This window comes from Mirounga angustirostris, unplaced genomic scaffold, assembly GCF_029215605.1.
Source record: "Mirounga angustirostris isolate CCGP_5_RB_7025 unplaced genomic scaffold, mMirAng1.0.hap1 SCAF_5, whole genome shotgun sequence".
NCBI classification, from domain to species: domain Eukaryota; kingdom Metazoa; phylum Chordata; class Mammalia; order Carnivora; family Phocidae; genus Mirounga; species Mirounga angustirostris.
In genome coordinates, this window is record NW_026991713.1 from 155615376 (window position 1) to 155635921 (window position 20546).

The 20546-nt window shown below is 44.5% G+C and overlaps 2 protein-coding genes across 17 annotated transcripts in view; both read right to left on the reverse strand.

Moving 5' to 3' along the window:
- The window catches only part of LOC135364546 (transport and Golgi organization protein 1 homolog), a 20875-nt gene extending 14083 nt beyond the window's left edge, over window positions 1-6792 (reverse strand). Inside the window, exons 1-5 of one of the 4 annotated variants that reach the window (XM_064592676.1) lie at window positions 6173-6209; window positions 5300-5362; window positions 4496-4583; window positions 1840-1905; window positions 1263-1394 (exon numbers count right to left, since the gene is read on the reverse strand). In XM_064592676.1, the coding sequence (XP_064448746.1) occupies window positions 1263-1394; window positions 1840-1905; window positions 4496-4561 (264 nt within the window). In that variant the 5' untranslated portion in view covers window positions 4562-4583; window positions 5300-5362; window positions 6173-6209. Of the gene's footprint in view, window positions 1-1262; window positions 1395-1839; window positions 1906-4495; window positions 4584-5299; window positions 5363-6172; window positions 6210-6697 lie in introns of those variants that run through there. The other 3 variants (XM_064592677.1, XM_064592678.1, XM_064592679.1) reach the window with 3 other exon arrangements.
- LOC135364550 (acyl-coenzyme A synthetase ACSM1, mitochondrial-like) overlaps window positions 6624-20546 on the reverse strand; it is a 23582-nt gene continuing 9659 nt past the window's right edge. Inside the window, exons 4-9 of one of the 13 annotated variants that reach the window (XR_010411879.1) lie at window positions 19460-19540; window positions 18804-18905; window positions 11782-11909; window positions 10612-10799; window positions 9623-9725; window positions 7903-7921 (exon numbers count right to left, since the gene is read on the reverse strand). Coding sequence is in view for 9 of the 13 variants with exons in the window: in XM_064592700.1 (XP_064448770.1) it covers window positions 9462-9780; window positions 11782-11909; window positions 18804-18905; window positions 19460-19540 (630 nt within the window). In the remaining 4 variants the exon portion in view is untranslated. The other 12 variants (XM_064592701.1, XM_064592702.1, XM_064592704.1 and 9 more) reach the window with 12 other exon arrangements.

Genomic DNA, 20546 nt, shown 5'->3' on the forward strand with positions numbered 1-20546 from the left:
GTAGTTGAAGCAATAATGACTGAGGATTTTCCTAAATTAATATAGCCACCAAACCACAGATCCAGGAAGCTCAAAACAAGGAAAGCAGGATAAATACCAAAACAAACACACCAACAACTAACGCCAATGATGCCTAATCCAGAATGTTCAGTCACAGGTGATTAAAGACAAAGAAACAAGTCTGGAAATCTGGAGCAGGGCTTGGGTGTGGGTGGTGGAAGGGGGAAGGAGAGCAGTAACCCTTACCCAAGAGGAATAAGGATAAGGACTACATCACACTTCCGAAACCTTGCCATCAAGAAGGATGAAATGTTTAAAGTGTTAACAGAAACATCCAACGAGAAACCTGTGGCCAGTGAAATGATCCTTCAAAACACACTACAGAGTAAGGAAAACCGTCGGGGATAATGATGGGCATTACTTCAACGGTAAAGGTGTCAATCCTCCAAAAGACATAATAATTTCTCATGTACATGCATTAACAACAGAGTGTCGAAGTACATCAGGCAGAAACTGAAAGAATTGCTGATGGAAACAGATGAATCCCTATTATAGCTGGGGAATTCAGAACCCTCTATCAGTCATTGACAGATCCAACAGATACAGAAATTCCATGAGAATACAGGTGAACTGAAAAGCATCACCAATCAACTGGATCCATTAACATCTGCAGAATAATCCATTCAACAACCAAACTAAAGACATTCTTCTCAAGTTCCCATGGAACATTCACTAAGAGAGGCCATATTCTGGGCCATAAGATACATCTGAACGACCAAAGGAAAAGAAATCACAGGACGTATGTTCTCAGACCACAAATGACTCAAACTAGACACCAAGTACTGAAAGATAGCTAGAGAATGACCAAAAAATGGAGATTAAACAACACACTTCTAAAGAACACATGGGTTGGAGGGCAGGTGGGTGGAGGGATGGATGAAAGAGGTGAAGGGGATTAAGAGTACACTTATTGTGATGAGCACTGAGAAATGTATAGAATTGCTGAATCATGTTGTACACCTGAAACTAATACTACACTGTTGGCCAATTATGCTTGAACTTAAAAAAAAAAAAAAAAGAACATATGGATCACAGAAGGCACTGCAACACAAATTTAAATCTATTTCAATCTAGGTGATCATCAAAATTGATGTATTAGAGGGATATTTCTATTACTGAATGGATATAAAAGGTCCAATAACTATAAAATTTTCTGCTCATTTATGAAGAACAGTATATATAAGCTACTTTAGTATACTTACAGCGAGGATGGTTCTCCAGATATAAATGAGAAAGACACAAACTCCCAAGGGGGCAGTGATAATGGGAAGTTTCCATAGAACTCCAACCCCATCAGGGCCAAGAAGGAAACGGTCAGGCACAACATGGACAAGCTGAAATAACACGTGAGACAATGAGGAATCTCAAAGATTTACAATGTCTCTGTCCCAAACAATCAACTTTACAAACCCTCCACCAGCCTCCCCCAGGTAAGCACACCTCTCAACTGCCTCCCCATGGAGGAGAAGGAGCACAGAGGGATTACAAAGGAACAGGGGCAAACTTTTGGGAGTGATGAGTGTGTTTACTATCGTACTGTGCTGATGGGTTTCCCTGTGTTTACCTATGTCAACTATCAACAAACTGTATTCTTGAAAAAGATGTTGTGATCATATATACATTATATAACACTGAAGCTGTAGGAAAAATCTAATAGACAAATCTTAAGAGATTTTATTTTGCCTACAAACACATGGCAAATAAATTTTCTATAGCTAACAGAACTTAAGAATTTATAAGCCAACATAAAATAGACAAGATAAGTAAATGTAAACTTACAGTAGGTAAGAAGTCACTGACTTCTATTGTACATCCATGAAGGACCTGGATAAACTCCTCTGGAACCTTTCCAAAAATAGGCCCAAAATTTATGGAAGAATGAGAAAAAGCAAGACTAAAAAATGTACTAGAGATATAAATGAGAATGTTCTATGGACAGATGTTTATAGATCAGGACATGAGTGAGAGAGAGACAGGAGGCTTCTATTAGAAGAATATGGGATTATTATTTCAACAAAAATAAATTCGAATTACTGTTTAGTTTCTGAAAACAGTGATGTTTTCTTTCAATGCCCACTTTGCTTCAGAATCACAGCCCAAAATGTCAGATTTCAGGGGTACATAAAGATTTTCATAATCAGGTGATCTTGTTTATTTTGATGGTATCTGTGACATTTTAAATTACTTGAACACCTATCTCCAAAAGCCAATGAAAGGCATTCATGTTCCTATTTCTCAGTATTGTAACTAAATCAGTCAAGAGCAACTCTAAAATTTGATTTTTAAAAAGATTTTATTTACTTATGTGAAAGAGAGAGAGAGCATGAGCAGGGGAAGGGGTAGAGGGAGACAGAAAAGAAGACTGCCGGCTGAGCAGGGAGCCCAAGCAGGGCTCAATCCCAGGACCCTGGGATCATGACCCAAGGCTAAGGCAGAAGCTCAACTGACTGAGCCACCCAGGTGACCATGAAATTTCATTTCTAAAAGAATACAAAATTCCTGGATATGGACACCAAAACAAAGAACACATCTCATTTTACAAAAACTGGAGTTCCAAGTATTTTAGGAGACAAGACGCTCACAATGCAATTCCTACTAATTCACACCAAGCTTGAATTTTGTGCAAACACAACTCTCTAGAAAGTACCCCTGAAATCTATAACATTTTCATCCTCAACCCTCACAGCTGAGGTCACAAACATGTGTGCTGGTGGGAAACATACACGGTCTTGGAACAGCCGCTGTCTGAAAGAGAACATTAGCTATCTGCTCAATGGTTGATCATGGGGATCAAATGCACAAAAGACAGAGGCCATCTTGTCACAAATGGAAAACACCCCCAGTTGTGGCCACGTGGTACATCTAGCAGCTGTCTGGATGCTGACCAGTAGCTGACTCTTAACTAGATGACATCCAATGGGGCCAATAACACTAGGTTCTAACAGACAATGGCCATGAGCAGGTGGAGGAGGGAAATGCGAGACCAGGTAGTTTATGCAAGAGCTCAGAGATGAGGGAGGGTGAGAAAGGCGAAGTGCTCTATGAGATGCAGCCTAGGCAGAGGGGAATATTTCCAATAAAGACTACGAAGAAATTCCCTCCATTGAAGACTCAAAAGAAACAGAATCGAGTCTATTTTGACTGGAGGTATTCATGTGGGATGATTCTGCCTCAACACTAGGGTCCTTCCTGACTACTCCCACTTTGCAAATCCCTCTCTAAGAATCTGGTGTAGGCCGATCTAAAGAAGTCTGCTTATTTCTAGAGTGTTCCCTGTCTGTCTCTCTCTCCTGAGGGTAAGGGTTTTCTTTTTTAAGGAGTGAAATAGTCACACTAGGAACCAGGTATTTCTTTATATTTGGACAATCCTAAGGACATTCAGGAGCTTTTGACTTTGGGGAAATCAACACTCTGTACACACTGGGCCAAAGAAAGGGTAACAACTCATTCACTTCCTGATTACATCAATCCATCAGATTTTCCTGTGACAAACGTCCCAGCGAGATGCGGTCACTTAGTGTCTGCTGGGCTTCTCAGGGCTCCCACGGACCTGGTGGGACACAGAGTCCCTGGGGACAGCCTCCAAGGCCAGGAGGAAAGGGCTGACTCCGAAGTTGTTACAAGTCAACCAACCAGGAAGCACAGAGCACAAAGGACATTTCACTGTTTAACACTCAAGACCCAACACCAATGCTTAAGATACCACTGTTCCCAGGGCTGCCAAACTTCACAAATATGAACAATGTGCTGACATGAAATCAATGTAGAAGATGGACCCTAAACATACAAGGCTTGAAGCAGGATCTTCACTGGGCTTCCAGGAGCCAGTCTAATGCCCGTAGCTCCTATAAATTAGCATTCCCGACATTTTAAAAGACAATTTTAATGAGATATAATGTACATATCATACAAGCCCCCTATTTAAGACAAAGAGCTCAATGGCTTTTCATATCTTCTCAAATCCTTCCTTCTTGCCACCATTACCCTAGTATTTGCAGGTTTCCATCCTGCCAGAGCTGCTCTTTTTGGACCAAGCAGCACAGACAGGACCCAGAACTTGATGTGGACGGCTGTGGCCACAGCCCCTTCAGGCTGACCGAGAAACCTGCCCTGTGGTCCTCGGTCTTCAGGAAGAACTGCAGTTCTTCTGAAGTTCTCACCAACAACCCCATGAAAAAACTATTATTTGACCACCATGTGAAAGAACCCAGTAGGAATGAAGACACCACTAGCAGCTTTGAGTCACCGGGGGGCTCAGGCCGTTCAGTGACGACGTCTTGGTTTGGATCAAGTCATGGTCTCATGGTCCTGAGGATGAGCCCCTCTTCAGGCTCTGGACTCACTGCACAGCTGGCTTGGGATTCTCTCTCTCCCTCCCCCTCTGCCCTTCCCCCCACACCTGTGAAGATGCCAGTGAAGTGCCATGTTTACTCACATTTGGGTTTGGGGAACCGGGACACCGCAGCAAGAGCACCAGGAACAACAGCCTCTGCACCTTCATGTCTTGGTCCTTTCAAGGGGTGCTGGGGCGTCAGGGAGGAGGTGGAGATGGGGGGTGGAGTGGAGGTAGGGGTGGGTGGGGTAGGGAGGGGTGGGAAGGGGTGGGAAGGGGATAGGGTTTTAATGAGGGTTGGGAGCAGGGTAGAAATAAAGGGTGGGATTGGGGAAGGCGTTTGTCAGGAGAAGAAGGGGTCAGCGACGGTGTCAGGGTCAGAGTAAGTACTCGAGGGGAGGTTCAGAAAGGGTAGTAGGTCAGCAGGTTAGTAAATCACTAGGTCAGCAGGAAACAGTAGCAGGTGAAGGGATTGGAGGAGGATACACTTTTCTCCAAGCCTTCCCCTGGTTGAACCATTCCTTAGCAACCCAGAGGCTTTATACTCTCTCTCAGCCAATCATCTGCCTTTGCCCCTGGTAGGTCATAATGGGCACCCCGCGTGACCTCATATTTAAAGAGCCCCTTCCCAACTGGCGCCCCACCACGTGCCATCCCAATAACAGGTCCTCTCTGGAACTTTGGCCATCCTTCTTGTTTCTGCTGCCTCCCAACCCAGGTCCCTGTTGCCCTCTTCTGGGCGCTATCTCCTTCCTTCCAGAACTCCCATCCTAGAGCCATTGGCTGAACAACATATAAAGCAAAGGAGGACAGAACTGCAACAACAAGCAAATACACAAGCAGAGTGGGAGGTTTCAACCCTCTCTCAGTGACTCAAAGCAGACAGAACATCCATAACATGTAGACCTTGAGAGCAAACCATCTGAATCCCACAGCTATCTCCGTATGTCTGTCCACATCCATAGACCACTGTGGAGGACACATTAACTTTAGGCATATAGGATACACTTACAAAAATGCACCCGATCTATTTTGGTCATAAGGGACATTTCAATATGTTTCAGAGGCATGAAATCACACAGAGCATGTTGTGGTAATATAATGTGCTAGAAATCATGGATAAAAAGCTCACTAGAAATTCCCATATGTTTAGAAATTGAGAAGTACCTCTACAAATAAAATAGGAGTAAAGAAATCCCAAAGAAAAAGCTACATTGGAACCGAATGAAATAAGCATGACAAAATTGTAATCAGATATGTCTTCTGGGCTGGTATATCCTGGGATATTAGTATGAGAAGACCGAATGGCCTCAAAATCATCCCTAATTGACGGAGACATTTGAACACCTCCAACAGCGGTAGATCTGTCGCTTATCTATGTGACCCTGCTACCCACTAGCTTGGGCTTTACGATATGAACCTCACAGGGGAAACAATCCAAGCTGACTCTCATGGGATCTCTTGGGACCTCCAGGAATGAGAGCATTTTAAGAGAAAACATTCACCAGCTTCTCTCCTGGGGGATCCAAGACAACACCCAGAGAGCTGGCAGCCCCAGGTGTGCTGGACGGGGAGAGCCAAGCAGGTGGGCAGGGCCAGGGACCCAGGTGACTGGACAAACCCCCTGTGATCATCTCTCTTGGGCCCTGTCCTGAGCCGAACCTCCTAAACTGTTTCTCTCTAGGACTAACACAATTAGTGTTATCTAATTGTGAGTTAATCCCAACTCATTCAGGCCCAAGGCAGCTGAAAATCAATGCTCTACAAACCACCACTTACTGTGTAAATTTCTTGTAAACAGGAACCATTTCAGCACTGCTAAAATAGGAACGCAGTATCTTTAACATAAATATAAATATATTTATATAATTAGCCATAAAATATAAAGAAGCCATAAAAGACACGCAAACAAAAACAAAACAAGGATAGCAAAACATTTGTATTAAATTCTGTTTAGAAGCTGCTGCCCGCCTCCAGAGCCCCAGAGTCGGGTGGTCCTGGTTATAGAAGGAGAGACCAGCTACAGAAGGGGTGGAGTCAGACTATATATATATAGGCCCAGCCTATAAGGGGGACTAGGGAATTCCAGGAAGGATGGCCGGGGTCACCCTGATTATAACTGGAACAGGGAGCAGGGAAGAAGAAGCAGTGAACAGAGTTTGGGGGCCTCGAACAGGTGAGATCACTCGTGGAGGTGAGGAAGTGTCCCCAAAGCCAGTGTCAGCCTCCTGTCTACGAAGCCCTTCGTGGCCCCTGGAAACAGGGCCGGGAGCCTAGAGTGTGAGATCCAGCTGTGCTGCTTACCAGCTCTGTGACCCTGGGCTGCTTTCCTTCAGGGAGCTGGGGCGTCCAAGCCTGTGTCCATAACTGTGCTGAGGACAAGAGGAAGCCCCGTGCTGAGCACCTGTGGACATTAGCATCATCATCTCCATGGGGCAAGTGCCTTCCCAGATCCGGTGCCTCACGTCTCACAGCTGTTCAAAGCAACACTGGTGACAACCAGAGGTCCCTCCTGTTTCAGGCCTGTGCTAAGCCCTGCCCTTTGCACACATCATCTCTCGGGCTACAGATGGCAGGAGGACCTCATAAAGTGTGGGGAGAGCTCCGGGCCCCTGGGGAGGCTGAGGGATTCCTGGGCCCTGGGGAAGGGTGAGTGATTGGGGGGCCCTACGGAGGGCTGGGGAACGGAGCTCCTGGGCTCCATGGAAGGCATGGGGGATTGGGCACCCCGGAAAGGGCTGGAGGAGTCTTGCAGGTTTCCTGGGTCCCCACAGGGCAGATCCCTCCCACACCTAAGCTGGTGCAGGCTGGGACCTGGAAGCAGCACCATACAGAGGCAGCGGGTCCATGGCATGCTGGATGGAGCGGTGAGGAATGGTCTGGCAGGCAGGTGGAACCACCAGGCTGGGCTGCCCTCGGTGCCTTCCCCCTTCCCCAGCCACCTCACTAGCTTGGCCCTGACCTCACCCTCCAGCAGGGCATGGGCAAGCCAGGCAGAGGTGGACACCTGGGGCCAAGGAAGGGTCCCTCCCCAGACCTCTGTGTTGTGGTTGTTGAACAGACAACAGGAGTCACCCAGGGCCCCTGGAACCAGGGGGGAGAATCTGGCCCCAGAGTCCTCTCCAATGGGGCTTGGGGAGAATCATGGAGGGACCGCATTTAGCTCTGGTTCATTCACAGAATCAAAGCACAACACAAGTCCCCTTGGATGCTCATGTCCCTTTATTACCCCAGCTACATCCTGGGCGCTCACTCGGGGACTTGGAAGCAGGAGAGTAATGGATAGTAATTTAAAAGAACAAAAATGCTGCAATGTGAGCACTCCTGATGCTCTTAAAATCAATGTCCAACACTCCCCTCCTCACCCTCCCCATAGTGAGGAAACTGAGGCAGCCAGGGATTTGGCAAAGAAGACACAGTGGTTTCTGAGGGTTTTGCTGATTACATCTGACCAAACTCCTTTTTCCGAAGGTCACTTCTTTTAATCTTGCCAGTGACGGTTTCGGGCAGCTCTGAGACAAATTCCATCTGGTCAAGGATAAAGCAAACCCATCCCAACTTAGTCCTGCTGTCATTTCTTACCAATGCCCCAGGCTCCTCCTCTGCCCCTGCACAGTCCCCCAGACGGGCTGGCACCCTGTGGTGGCCCCAGTAGGCTCCACCAAGGCATGTCAGGGTGTCCCCTGACCCGGGAAGTTGGATGCAGCCCTGTGATGTGCTCTGACCAGTGAGATGTGAGTGGGAGTGAGGCGTGCCACCTCGAACAGAACACTTGAGACCACTGGTCTGGCATCCACTCTGTCCATCTCTTCTAGCACCTGGCAGTTACCTATGGTGGGTGCTCCTTTATCCTGGTCCCAGGAAGACCATGCGGACATGTGGCCGGAGCAAGAAAGATACTTCCCTAGTAGGAGCCACTAAGACAGGGGCTACTAGTTCCTCACAGGAACATCAGCCCATCCTAACTGGCCTGCATCCTCCAGTCTACTCTCTAGGAGGCGGCAGAGCCTTACATGTGAAGGACGAACTCCGTTTTCAGATACACTGGGTTTGAGTTCAGCTCTGCCCTTTTCTTCACTCCAACCTCAGGCAATTTACTGTGAGTCTCTGAGCCTCTCCCGTTTCCATTCTGTCAAATGGATGGTTATACCATCTCAGGTTTGGGGGGATTATATGAAATAACACATGTAGAGCTTTGAGTCCAGCGCCCGGCACACATGTTCAATAAATATTAGCTATCTAGCTTTGGGTAAACACTCAGAAAGCACAGCAATGTATTATTACAAAAGAAAGACACGTTAAATTTTTGACCCATGTATCCTTGCAAACGTGGTTTTTCAACAAGTCAGATAACATGTATATTTATTCACAGCCTGCTTTTGTCTCTTAATAATATATTTTTGTGATGTTTTTTATGTTACAAATAAGAGATCTGCATCATCTTTTTAAATTATAGGACAGCATTAATTACCACGAATAATTTAATCATTTCTCTATTGTTGGACATTTTCATAGTTCTCACATGGCACTGAAAACGAGGTAGAAAAAAAATCTCTCAGAATGTATTTTATGCTACAATAAATATTATTTTGTTACCTTTTGTTTGTTATGTATCTATATATGTATTGGGCTTCAATTTAGAATATATTTCTTACTACAAATAATGTTTTTTAAAAGTGTGGCAGTTGTTGACTTGAATGTCTTTTTCTTTTTTTCTTTTTTTCAAGATTTTCTTTTTATTTATTTGACAGAGAGAGACACAACGAGAGAGGGAACACAAGCAGGGGGAGTGGGAGAGGGAGAAGCAGGCTTCCCGCCGAGCAGGGAGCCCGATGAGGGGCTCGATCCCAGGACCCTGAGATCGTGACCCGAGCCGAAGGCAGACGCTTAACGACTGAGCCACCCAGGTGCCCCGAATGTCTTTTTCAAATTGTGAAAGATTTCAAATATCCTTCTTGGATATTTCTAGGCTCTTGGCTGATTTTTTTCTGTAGGTTTTTTGTCAGCCTTTTTGTTTTCTGACACAGGATAGAGGTTTCCATGATTAAGATGGATCTCCCCTAAACCCCTAAGTTGAATGCTTCTTCAGTAGAGAAAAATGCTCATTCCATGGGCTACGTAAGCTCCACCCCAGCCACCCCAGGAGATTTGGGGCAGCAGAGCCCAGGGCCCACTGGACGGGACCAGGCCCCATCCCTCTGCCCTCACTCACCTTCCTGGGGTACTTACACGGGGCTGGCACTGACTTCACATGCTGCTGTAGCTCCTTGGTGAGCTGGTCCCGGTCATGGGAGAGGAATTCCGGAGTCAGGACAATAAATGCCTTCACCACCTGCAGCGCAGAACCAGAGTGGAGGCTCAGGGGGAGTGGCAACCAAGTGTATAGTCTAAAAAGTAAATGTGTATTAAGTAAATGGAAAAACAAGTTGACAGTTGAGCCTCTGGAAAAGAACAGGACCAGTGTCCATACTTCCAATTTCTACTCTCTGCCTTGGAAAATTACTTCACCTCTCTCAGCCTCCATGTCCTTCTCTGATGTGGGGACAGCACGGCTTCATTCCTCAGGGCATGGCTCTCAAGATTCATCGAGATCATTCATATAAACCATGAAGCTCGTTTAAACTGATTTTTATTCCTATCATTATCATCACCATTTTCCCTATTATTATAGGTAGAGTTCTGTGGGCATTAAATCAATGGTGGTGATTAACTACGTTCCTATTATTCATGTCGCGTCTACAGGGCACAGGGCCTTGTCCAGAGTAGGTGCTCAGCACACAGTGAATCAATGAATGCTTGCTCTGGAGCCAGACTGCTCACATTCCCATTCTGGCTCCACCACTTGACAGCTTTGTGATCAGGCAACTTATTTAATCTCCTTATGCTTGTTTCTTTCCCTGTAAAAAAGGGTCTCAGAGTCCTTAATTAATGAGGTTGCTGTGAGGGGGAAATGAGCCGGCAGGTAGGAAGGGCTCAGAAATTAGGAGACGGGCAGCAGTAGCCCCAGCTGCAAGCCACATTCACAAGCATCATTTTCTGTCCCACATGGTTGAGGCCACACTGCTCTCTGGTGGCCACACAGTGTAAATGCACATGCACACCCCGGGGCCCCCCTCCACCCGAGGTCCAAGGTTGGAGAGACAGGACCAGGAGGAAGGTTTCCCGGCACCTGCCTTGGTGCCCACACACAGACACGATGACCTCTGTGTCCTCCTCACCTCCCTTCGAATTGGGTCCAGGCTGCTCACCAGAGCTGATTCAGCCACAGCCGGGTGTTCGGCCAGGGCATTCTCCACCTCTGCGGGCCCGACGCGGTACCTGCGGGCTCCTTCTTGGCTTCTGAGTGGCTGCCAGGGCCGGGTGACCCAAGCCCTCAAGTCTCATGTTTTGGAGGGTCACCTCGTCCCTTGTCACATAGGATAACTGTCACAGGAAGCCAGATACCTGTGCCCTGGCTCTCTCATGGGCCCCAAACATGAAGAATGGGCACTCCGTGCTGAGAAATACAACACTCACATGCTCCCCAGAGTTTCTCACCTCACTGCCTCTGCTCAGGGAGGAGGGTGAATATTTAGTTCTCCCCGAGCTCTGGGGCTGGGCTCAAGCAGCTTCCCTTGGCATGAAACCTACTAGAAGCCTCAGCCTTTATCTTAAACATTCATGCAAATTCTGCATACTCTTCCCCATCATATTAGCATGTTTTAGAAATTTAAAAGGTAAACACACTCAACTTCCCTGAAATAGCCAAGAGAACTTGTTACTCTGGTATAATGTGTCATTTTTTTTTTTCTTTCCAAATCACGTGAAGATTTAGGGACAACTGACTTGGAGCCAGACAGCTTTGGTAAATCTGGGTTGTACCCAGCACTCTGAAACTTTAGGGAACTTTATTCACTAGTCAGTAACCCAGTTCCTTCATCTGTAAAATGGGCATAACTGCATCTACCTTCTAGCACTGAGAGCTGGGTTATATAAAGCACTGCAGAGTGTGCATCCCCATAGTAAGTGCCCCATAAAGGTTTATGTTGTTGTTATCTATTATTAAAATTTTCAGTGATTGTTGTGTCCCATTAGAGGAGCCAAACATAGAGGAAGCTTCCTCAACAATAAGGGCCTATGTAACGTCTTCCTTCCAAATCCCTTAAATTGCATAATGTCTCATTATGGTTCGCCTTGCAGACCTTCTTGAACTACATTTTGATAGACTTTTCTGGATGCAGGGCTTGGGGGAGGTGCACAGGTATCCCCAGAAAGGGGGCCCATAGACAGAGCTCTGTTCAGAGTCAGCCTGAGCTAACCATCACCAAGCTTGGATGAATGTCAGAACAAGCTAGATCCCATGAGGCATGTGAGGGTGATGCCTCCCGGCTCAGGTCAGCCATACCTACCCAGAGGCATTGATGATGTCATCGTTCCTCCCCAGGAACCAGATGTAGCCCTCTTCATCCATAGTTGCTCTATCTCCAGAGTTGTAAAAGTCCCCACACTCCACTTTGGCTGTCTTTACTGGGTTGTCCTGCAAAGACAACAATACCCCTTTGTTGAAGGCAACGAGTTTAGAGATGATGAGCCACAACCTGGTGCTCAGATCTGGGTCTGGATCCCGCTCCTGGCTCTACTTGGCACCTGGGCAAGTTTTGTAATCTCTCTGAGTCTATTTTCATTATATCCAAGTACTCAATGAACACTACTTGTCAATTAGTGAACAATATTGAGCCAATTTTAAGGATAAGTTTTTAAAGTAACAACTCACTTTTGTGTGGCGCTCTAGTATAATAAAATTTCCACTAGAACATGGACCCTGTGTATTTTATTTATTGTTCTCAGCTTAGCATTCACATAGTGCCTGGATAAATGAGAGGTTCAATACACTTTTGTTAAATGAATTTCCTTCCCAAAATACTACCTCATCTGATCCTCCCAGAAAACCTACAAGGCTTTTATTTTTCTAATTAAACTGTTTATTTTAAGATCATTGTATATTTGCAGGGTACCTGGGTGGCTCATTCAGTTGGGCGGATAACTCTTGATTTCTGCTCAGGTCATAATCTCAGGGTTGTGAGATCGAGCCCTGTGTAGGGCTCTGCACTCAGCATGGAGCCTGCTTGAGATTCTCTGTCTCCCTCCGCCCCTTCCCTAACTAATGCACACATGCATGCATACATGTTCTCTCTCTCTCTCTCAAATAAATAAATAAATCTTTTTTAAAAAGATAATTATATATTTGCATGCAGTTATAAGAAATAACACAGAGAGATCCTGTGTGCCACTTACTCAGTTTTCTCCAATGGTAGCATCTTGCAAAACTACAGTTCAATATCACAACCAGGATACTGACATTGCTACAGTCCACCAATCTCACTTAGATCTCCCAGCAGTTTACTTTTATTTTTTTGTGTGTGTCTACGTGTATTTTATCAAATGTGCATCCACCACCAGAGTCAAGTTACAGAAGACTCCCGTCATCCTGAGGATCTCCTGTGTTGCTCTTTTATATCTACACCCATCTCCCTCATCTTTTCCCTCCCTCCAAATCCCTAAGCCCTCGGCAGGGACTGATCTATTCCCTAGTTTTATAATTTTGTCACTTTAAGAGTGTTACATAAATGGAATCCTAGAGTATGTAACCTTTTGGGACTAGCTCTGTTTTTATTTTTTTCACTCAGTATAATTTTCTGGAAATTCGTCCAGCTTCTTATGTTCATCAATACTTTGTTCTCTTTACTGCTAAATGGTACTTCATGTTATGGATGAACCCCAGTTTGGGTGTCAACCCATTGAAGGGCATCTGGGTTGTTTCCAGTTTGGGGCTATTGTGAATAAAGCTGCTCTCAACATTCATGTGCAGGTTTTATGTGAGGCTAGATTTTTATAGGCCATAACAGAAGAAATGAATGCTCAGAGAAGCACAATAACTCACTCAAAGTCACCCAGCTGGTCAGTGGTAGGGTTGGTATTTGAATTTAATTCTTGCTCCACAGCCTTTGTACTCAACCACCAAGTGTTTGCACTCAAACACTCAATGTGTTGAGATCATTCCTCTCATGAAACATGAAATGATTTGAAAAAGGTCCAGGAAAAAAAAATAAAAAAAAAAAAAATTGAATGACATCCCATTTTAGGTTCCCTTCCAATTGTTCTGATTGTATTAAGGAGACCCTCTGACATGTTTTTAAAAGCTCTGGAACTACCAAGAGTAAGTTTCAGGACTGGAGCTTTTAGTGGGAACAGGGTTTAGCTAGAATTCAAGAAAAATTGTTTTGTTTGCATTATAGTTATAGTTATAATTGCCTTCTGTTTTTGGCAAATCATACTGTTTTCCATTTGTGATACTGATTAACTTTTTAAAAAACATATGTTTTATTTTTTTAAAAGATTTTATTTATTTATTTGACAGAGAGAGACACAGCGAGAGAGGGAACACAAGCAAGGGGAGTGGGAGAGGGAGAAGCAGGCTTCCCGTGGAGCAGGGAGCCCGATGCGGTGCTCGATCCCAGGACCCTGGGATCATGACCTGAACCGAAGGCAGATGCTTAACCACTGAGCCACTCAGGTGCCCCCAAAAACAGATGTTTTAAAGTAAAATAATGATTATTGTGTGCATCTGTTCTAACCTATCTGGGGGGCTGCCTGAAGGACAGGTGCAAGGAACTCACTTTATGTAACTCAGAAAAAAGCAGCAGGCCCGGCTCATAGAAGCTACCAGGCAAACTACAAAAGTGAAGTTGCCTGACGTAAGAGATTATGGGTGGAGATATACAATAGACCATCAAGGTCTGGGGGAGATGCTGGAGTGAGTTTTGGGGTTTTTTTTGTTTTTTGTTTTTGAAATTAGGATGTTCAAGACAGCTATATGCATGGGGGAATTAAGACAGCCGTGAACATGCCTGGGCAAGATGCATGCTCAGCAAAGTCCTGAGAAAACCTTAAGCTTTCATCTCAGGCTGATCCCTAGGCTCAGAGCAAGTCCAGCTAAGTGGTGAAGGAGTATCCCAGCACAGAGCCAATCTGCACAGTGGTTGTTCTCTCTTCTTTTTTGGTTGGTGATGTTTTTCTTTGTTCATTTGAGCTCCTGCCCCTCAAGGAAATCTCTGTCAAAACATTAACTGAACACGAGCTAAAGGATCAGAAACCTCAGTAATCACACATGACAAACAATAGTCTTTAAAGAATTTGCAAAAGTACCACAACAAAGGACTACTATAGCCTTCAACAGTCCAAAATCAAAAAACAAAACAATGAAACCCCAGCAACCTCAACCCCCAGGGAAGTGGGAGAATCTGATTTCTAGAGTTCACTCATATGTGGAATTTAAGAAACAAAACAAATGAACATTGGGGAAAAAAGAGGGGAAGGCTAAGAAACTGACTCTTAACTGTAGAGAACAAAGTGATGGTAACCAGAGGGGAGGGGCAGGGGGATGGGTGAAATAGGTGATGGGGATTAAGGAGTGCACTCCTTATGATAAGCACTGGCTGATGTATGTAAGTGATGAATCACTAAATTCTATTCCTGAAACTAATATTGCACTGTATGTTGACTAAGTGGAATTTAAATAAAAACTTGGAAGAAATAATAAGTCAAACGTGTTAAGTGATCAAAAACTAAGAGAAAAAATGAACAAAGAACTAAAAAACAGAAAAAACTATATATGGACAAAAGATATTAAAGAATGATTCTATTTAGAATAGCAACAAAATGAATATAATACTAAGAATAAATTTAGTCAAGAAAGTGAAAGACGTACACTGAAAAATAAAAATTGTTGCTGAAAGAAATGAAAGAAGGTATCAATAAATGGAAAGACATACTGTATTAATTGGAGACTTAATATTTTTTTAAGATTTTATTTATTTATTTATTTATTTGAGAGAGCGAGAATGAGAGAGAGAGAGAGAGAGTGCACATGAGAGGGGGAAGGTCAGAGGGAGAAGCAGACTCCCTGCTGAGCAGGGAGCCTGATGTGGGACTCGATCCCGGGACTCCAGGATCATGACCTGAGCTGAAGGCAGTCGTTTAACCGACTGAGCCACCCAGGCACCCTGGAGACTTAATATTAAGATGACAGTACTACCCAAAGCCATCTTCAGGTTCAATGCACTCCCTATCAAAATCTCAGTGGTATAGAAATATTCATCCTAAAATTCATATGAAATCTTGACGGATCTCAAATAGCCAAGACAATCTTTTAAAGGGAGAAGAAAGTTCTTCTTTCCAGGGAAAAGAGCTTACACTACTGATTTTTAAACTTACTGCAAAACTACACTACTGATTTTTAAACTTACTGCAAAACTATAGATTTCATATGAAATCTTGACAGATCCCAGATAGCCAAGACAATCTTTTAAAGGGAGAAGAAAGTTCTTCTTTCCAGGGAGAAGAGCTTACACTACTGATTTTTAAACTTACTGCAAAACTATACTGGAAATAATCTAAATGTCTATTAAGAAATTGATGGATATACAAAATATGGTACACCCATACAAAACTGGCATTAAAAAAAAAAAGACACATAGATGATTGTAATAAAATAGAGAACCCAGAAAGAAATCCTCACATATATGGTCAATGGATTTTAGGCAAAAATGCCAAGACCATTCAGTGGGAAAAGTCAATCTTTTCAACAAATGGCACTGAGAAACTAGGATGTTCAGATGCAAATGAATGCAGTTACCTTATACACCATATACACAAATTAACTCAAAATGGATCAAAAACCTAAACACAAGAGCTAAAATTCTGAAACTCTTAGAAGAAAACATAGGGGGAAGTCTTCCTGATTTTGGATTTGACAATTATTTATTGACTATGACACCAAAAGCACGGGAAACAAAAGAAAAAAATAGATAAAATGTTCCTCATCAAATTTTTAAAATTTTACTTGAAAGGACACTATCAAAAGAGTGAAAAGACAATGCACTGAATGGGAGAAAATATTTGCAAAGCATATATCTTATGAGGGGTTCATATTCAGAGTATATAAAGAGCTCTTACAAATCAACAACAAAACAAACAACCCAATTTTAAAAATAGGCAAAGGACTTAAATAGACAATTCTCCAGAGAAGGTACACAAATGGCCAATAAGCACATGAAAAGATGCTCAACATCACTAGTCATTAGGGAGATGAAAATCAAAACCACAATGAGACACCACATCACATGCGGTAGAATGACTATTATACACACAAAACAAACAAACAAACCTGAAAATAACAAGGATTAGCAAGGATATGGAGAAACGGGAACACTTGTACATTGCTGATAGAAATATAAAATGGTGCAGCCACTGTGGAAAACATTTTGGCAGTTCCTCAAAAAGTTAAATATAGGGGCGCCAGGGTGGCTCAGTCATTGGGCGTCTGCCTTCGGCTCGGGTCATGATCCCAGGGTCCTGGCATCAAGCCCCACATCGGGCTCCCTGCTCAGCATGGAGCCTGCTTCTCCCTCTCCCACTCCCCCCTGCCTATGTTCCCTCTTTCACTGTCTCGCTGTCTCTCTCTCTCTGTCAAATAAATAAATAAAATCTTTAAAAAAAACGTTAAATATAGAATTACCATAAGATGCAGCAATTCCACTTTCAGGTATATATCCAAAAGAAGTGAAAGCAGGAACTCAAACAGATACTTGCACACCAATGTTCATTGCAGCATTATTCACAGTAGCCAAAAGATGGAAATAATCTAAATGTCTATTAAGAAATTGATGGATATACAAAATATGGTATACCCATACAATACCATTCAGCCTGAAAAAAAAATGACATTTGGTCACATGCTACAACATGGATGAACCTTGAAAACATGTGCTAGGTGAGATAAGCCAGACACAAAAGGCCAAATGTTGTACAATTCCACTTAATAGAGGTACCTAAAATAGGCAAATTCTTAAAGCCAAAAAGTATATTAAAGGTTACCAAATGCTGGGGATATGAGGAGGAGGGGGGAGTTATTGTTTAATGGGAACAGAGTCTCCATTTGGGATGGAAAAAATTTCTGCACATGCATGGTGGTAATTGTACAATGTTGTGATTTACTCAGTGCTGCTGAATTGTATGCTTAAAAATGGTGAAAAGGGTGAATTTTATATATTCTACCTCAGTAAAGAAAAGAAAGGAAAAAAGCAAACAAATCTCAGTGGAGGAGTGACAACCTATAGTCAAGAGAGCATGTGAAATGGGGTATATATCTACACAGGTGTGGGCATAGAGGAGGACATCTTTGTAAAATAAAATATGTTACTTCCAATTTAAAACAAAACTGATGTTGCTCTGGACCATCCCAGTTTAATTTAGCCAGAATCTCTATGATTGGATCCAAGAATTATTTTTTTAAATCTCCTCAACTGATTCTAACATACAGGCAGGGTTGAGAACCACTGATCTATATATCTGTTACTCTGTTTATTTCCTCTTTTATCCAAGCCTAAAATCGTGCTACTGTGAATTAAGGCTAGGGCCTGCATTATTTGCTTTTGGTCAATAACGTCACAAAAGGAGCAGCACCACCCACCCCCAAGGCCATAGAGTGAGGCCAACAGGGACACCAATGGTTGTTCCTGTGGAGAAAGGAGACGGGTCTGAGATCAACTTCAAGGTCTGTCCACTCTCCCCTGACCAATCTTGGAAGCTGAGAATTTGCCTGGTCAAGAGTTTCAGGTTTCTTTAGAACCTGTCACAGTTTTATGTAATCCCTGGATTTCTTACGTAGGGTTTGGGAACCAAAAAGATGTGGGTTTGAATCCTAGACCTGCCATTTATTTGACGTGGGGAAAACATACAAAGCTTCCAATTTGCAGTTTCTTCCTCTGTGAAGTGGGGGCACCACTGTCCTCTCTGGAGGCTCAGCAAGGTTAACAGATTTGTGCACAGCCTGTTGGTAAGTGGGACTGTAGGATTTGAACTCAGTCAAAGCTTCCTGCATACTCAACCTCAAGAGATCATTGGACAGGCGCCTGGGTGGCCCAGTCGTTAGGCATCTGCCTTTGGCTCAGGTCATGATCCCAGGATCCTGGGATCAAGTTCCACATCCGGCCCCCTGCTCTGCAGGAGGCCTGCTTCTCCTTCTCCCACTCCCCCTGCTTGTGTTCCCTCTCTCACTGTGTCTCTCTCTGTCAAATAAATAAATAAAATCTGAAAAAAAAAGAGAGAGAGATCATTGGAACCCAAGTCTGGGGTGCTTCTTTCTACCCTGTCAGCACTTAAGTGTCAGATGGTTTTGGACAGGAAAGGATGTGAGAACACACTAGGAGCTTAGAGATTAATTAGAAGAGGCTTCATTGAGTTGGAGTGACTGAAGAGAGGTGTGAAGAAGGCTCGTAGTACAGAGTTGTATCCACCCCCTTAGTACCCACACTGCTCCCTGAAGGGATTTGGGGGGCCTGGAAGTGGGCAGGTGAGGATCACCACTTACTTCATAGCCCATGAAGAGGCCAATGGGCTTGGTGGGCTTCATCCTGATGCCAATGTTGCCTTCAGTGTTGAACGGCAGGCTGTTGCCCTTGTCGTCAATGATCTGGAGCAACAGGCCTGTGGATCCCAACCTGCAGGGCCACCCCAACACGCCGGCCCCACCCACACAGTACCTGACTATTTGTGTGACACTGGTGAGAATAAATGGGGGGAGGAGCCCTGTCAAAAAATAGATTACAGCTGTCAGAAGACTTTGAAGTCAGGAAATGGTGAAACCCAAGTTATGGGTCTCCTGGTCTCACGGATATGCAGACGTGGCAAACGTGTCTTCAAGCTAGAAAACACAGATCAGGGAAAACTAGAAGCACCAGCTGATGGAGAGAGCTGCCAGGGCTCCCTCCAGGTGCTCTGGTCCCATCTGTTGTGTATGAGGCTTCCGGCTGCCAGGCTGAGCAGCATTCATGCCCAGGATACTGCAGTTCTCAACTGAAGCCTCCCCAGGAAATCGGCGGGAAAACAGGAGGAGAGGAAGAAGGACAACAACTGGGGTGGGGGTGGGGTGGAGTGGGCACAGCTGGTTCTGTCACCTGGTGTCCCACAATTGTTCAATCCCAGCTCAGCCCTAACTGCACCCAGCAAATGCCTTTAGGACCAGACCTGGACGTCGAAGGAGGGGATGCCTTTCCCGATGGAACCCGGCTTGATCTTCATTCCACGGAGAGTGACACAACTTACTCCCTATTCATAAAAGAAAGAAAATGGGGTTGGCCAAAGAGTCCAGGCTGATTACAAAGCATTAAGAACCACACACAGCATCCTCACTCATCCATGTCATTCGATGCTATGCAAAGAACCCTTATGGGGAAGCTAGAAGGCCCAGATTCTAGGTGCAAGGCATGGACCCAATTCTGGTCAGCAGATATTCACCACACCTGACATAGACTGGGCCTGTGCGAGCTCCTGGGGCTACCGGGTCCACTGCGAGGGGCCAAAAAAGAAGCAAAGGGGTGAGCCCGGGGCTGTGGGCATGTAACGTGAGGTGTGGAGTACGCACTGTATGTCAGACATGTGTCCGTTTGCTAGAGGAAGGCCATGATATCATTTAACATTGACTCAGGCTGTTAAACAGTGATAGGAACCCTGTCTCAACGACTCAGAGCTGTGCTGAGAATATTCAGATTGTGTTGTCCCCTCTGCTAGGCAACTGCCCCACCCCCATTTATCCTCCTGATGAACTTTATTCCTCCTTTATGGTACTCTAAAATATCTTTCTAAAGCTAAGCTAGACCAGGATTTGAATCTTTTTTTTTTCTTTTTAAGATTTTGTGTGTTTATTTGAGAGAGAGAAAAACGAGAGACAGAGTAGGGGTGGAGGGGGACGGGCAGGGGGAGAGGGAGAAGCAGGCTCCCCAGCTGAGCAGGGAGCCCAATGTGGGGCTCAATCCCAGGACCCTGGGACCACTACCCAAGCCAAAGGCAAATGCTTAACCGACTGAGCCACCCAAGGATTTGAATCTTGACTCCAGCTATGTGCCAATTAATCCCCCTTCATCTTCTCTGTAAAGGGGTAATTATAACACTTAGCTCTCATAGTACCTGTGAGTGTGTGGAAAACTCTTCACACAGTGCCTGGCACACCAAGTTAGCTCCATAAACAGTCACAACTAGCTATTATTCTGGCCCCAAGAAAAGTCAGTTGGGACATTCTCCTTCTGTAGTATTTTTTCCCACACTTCCATTGTAG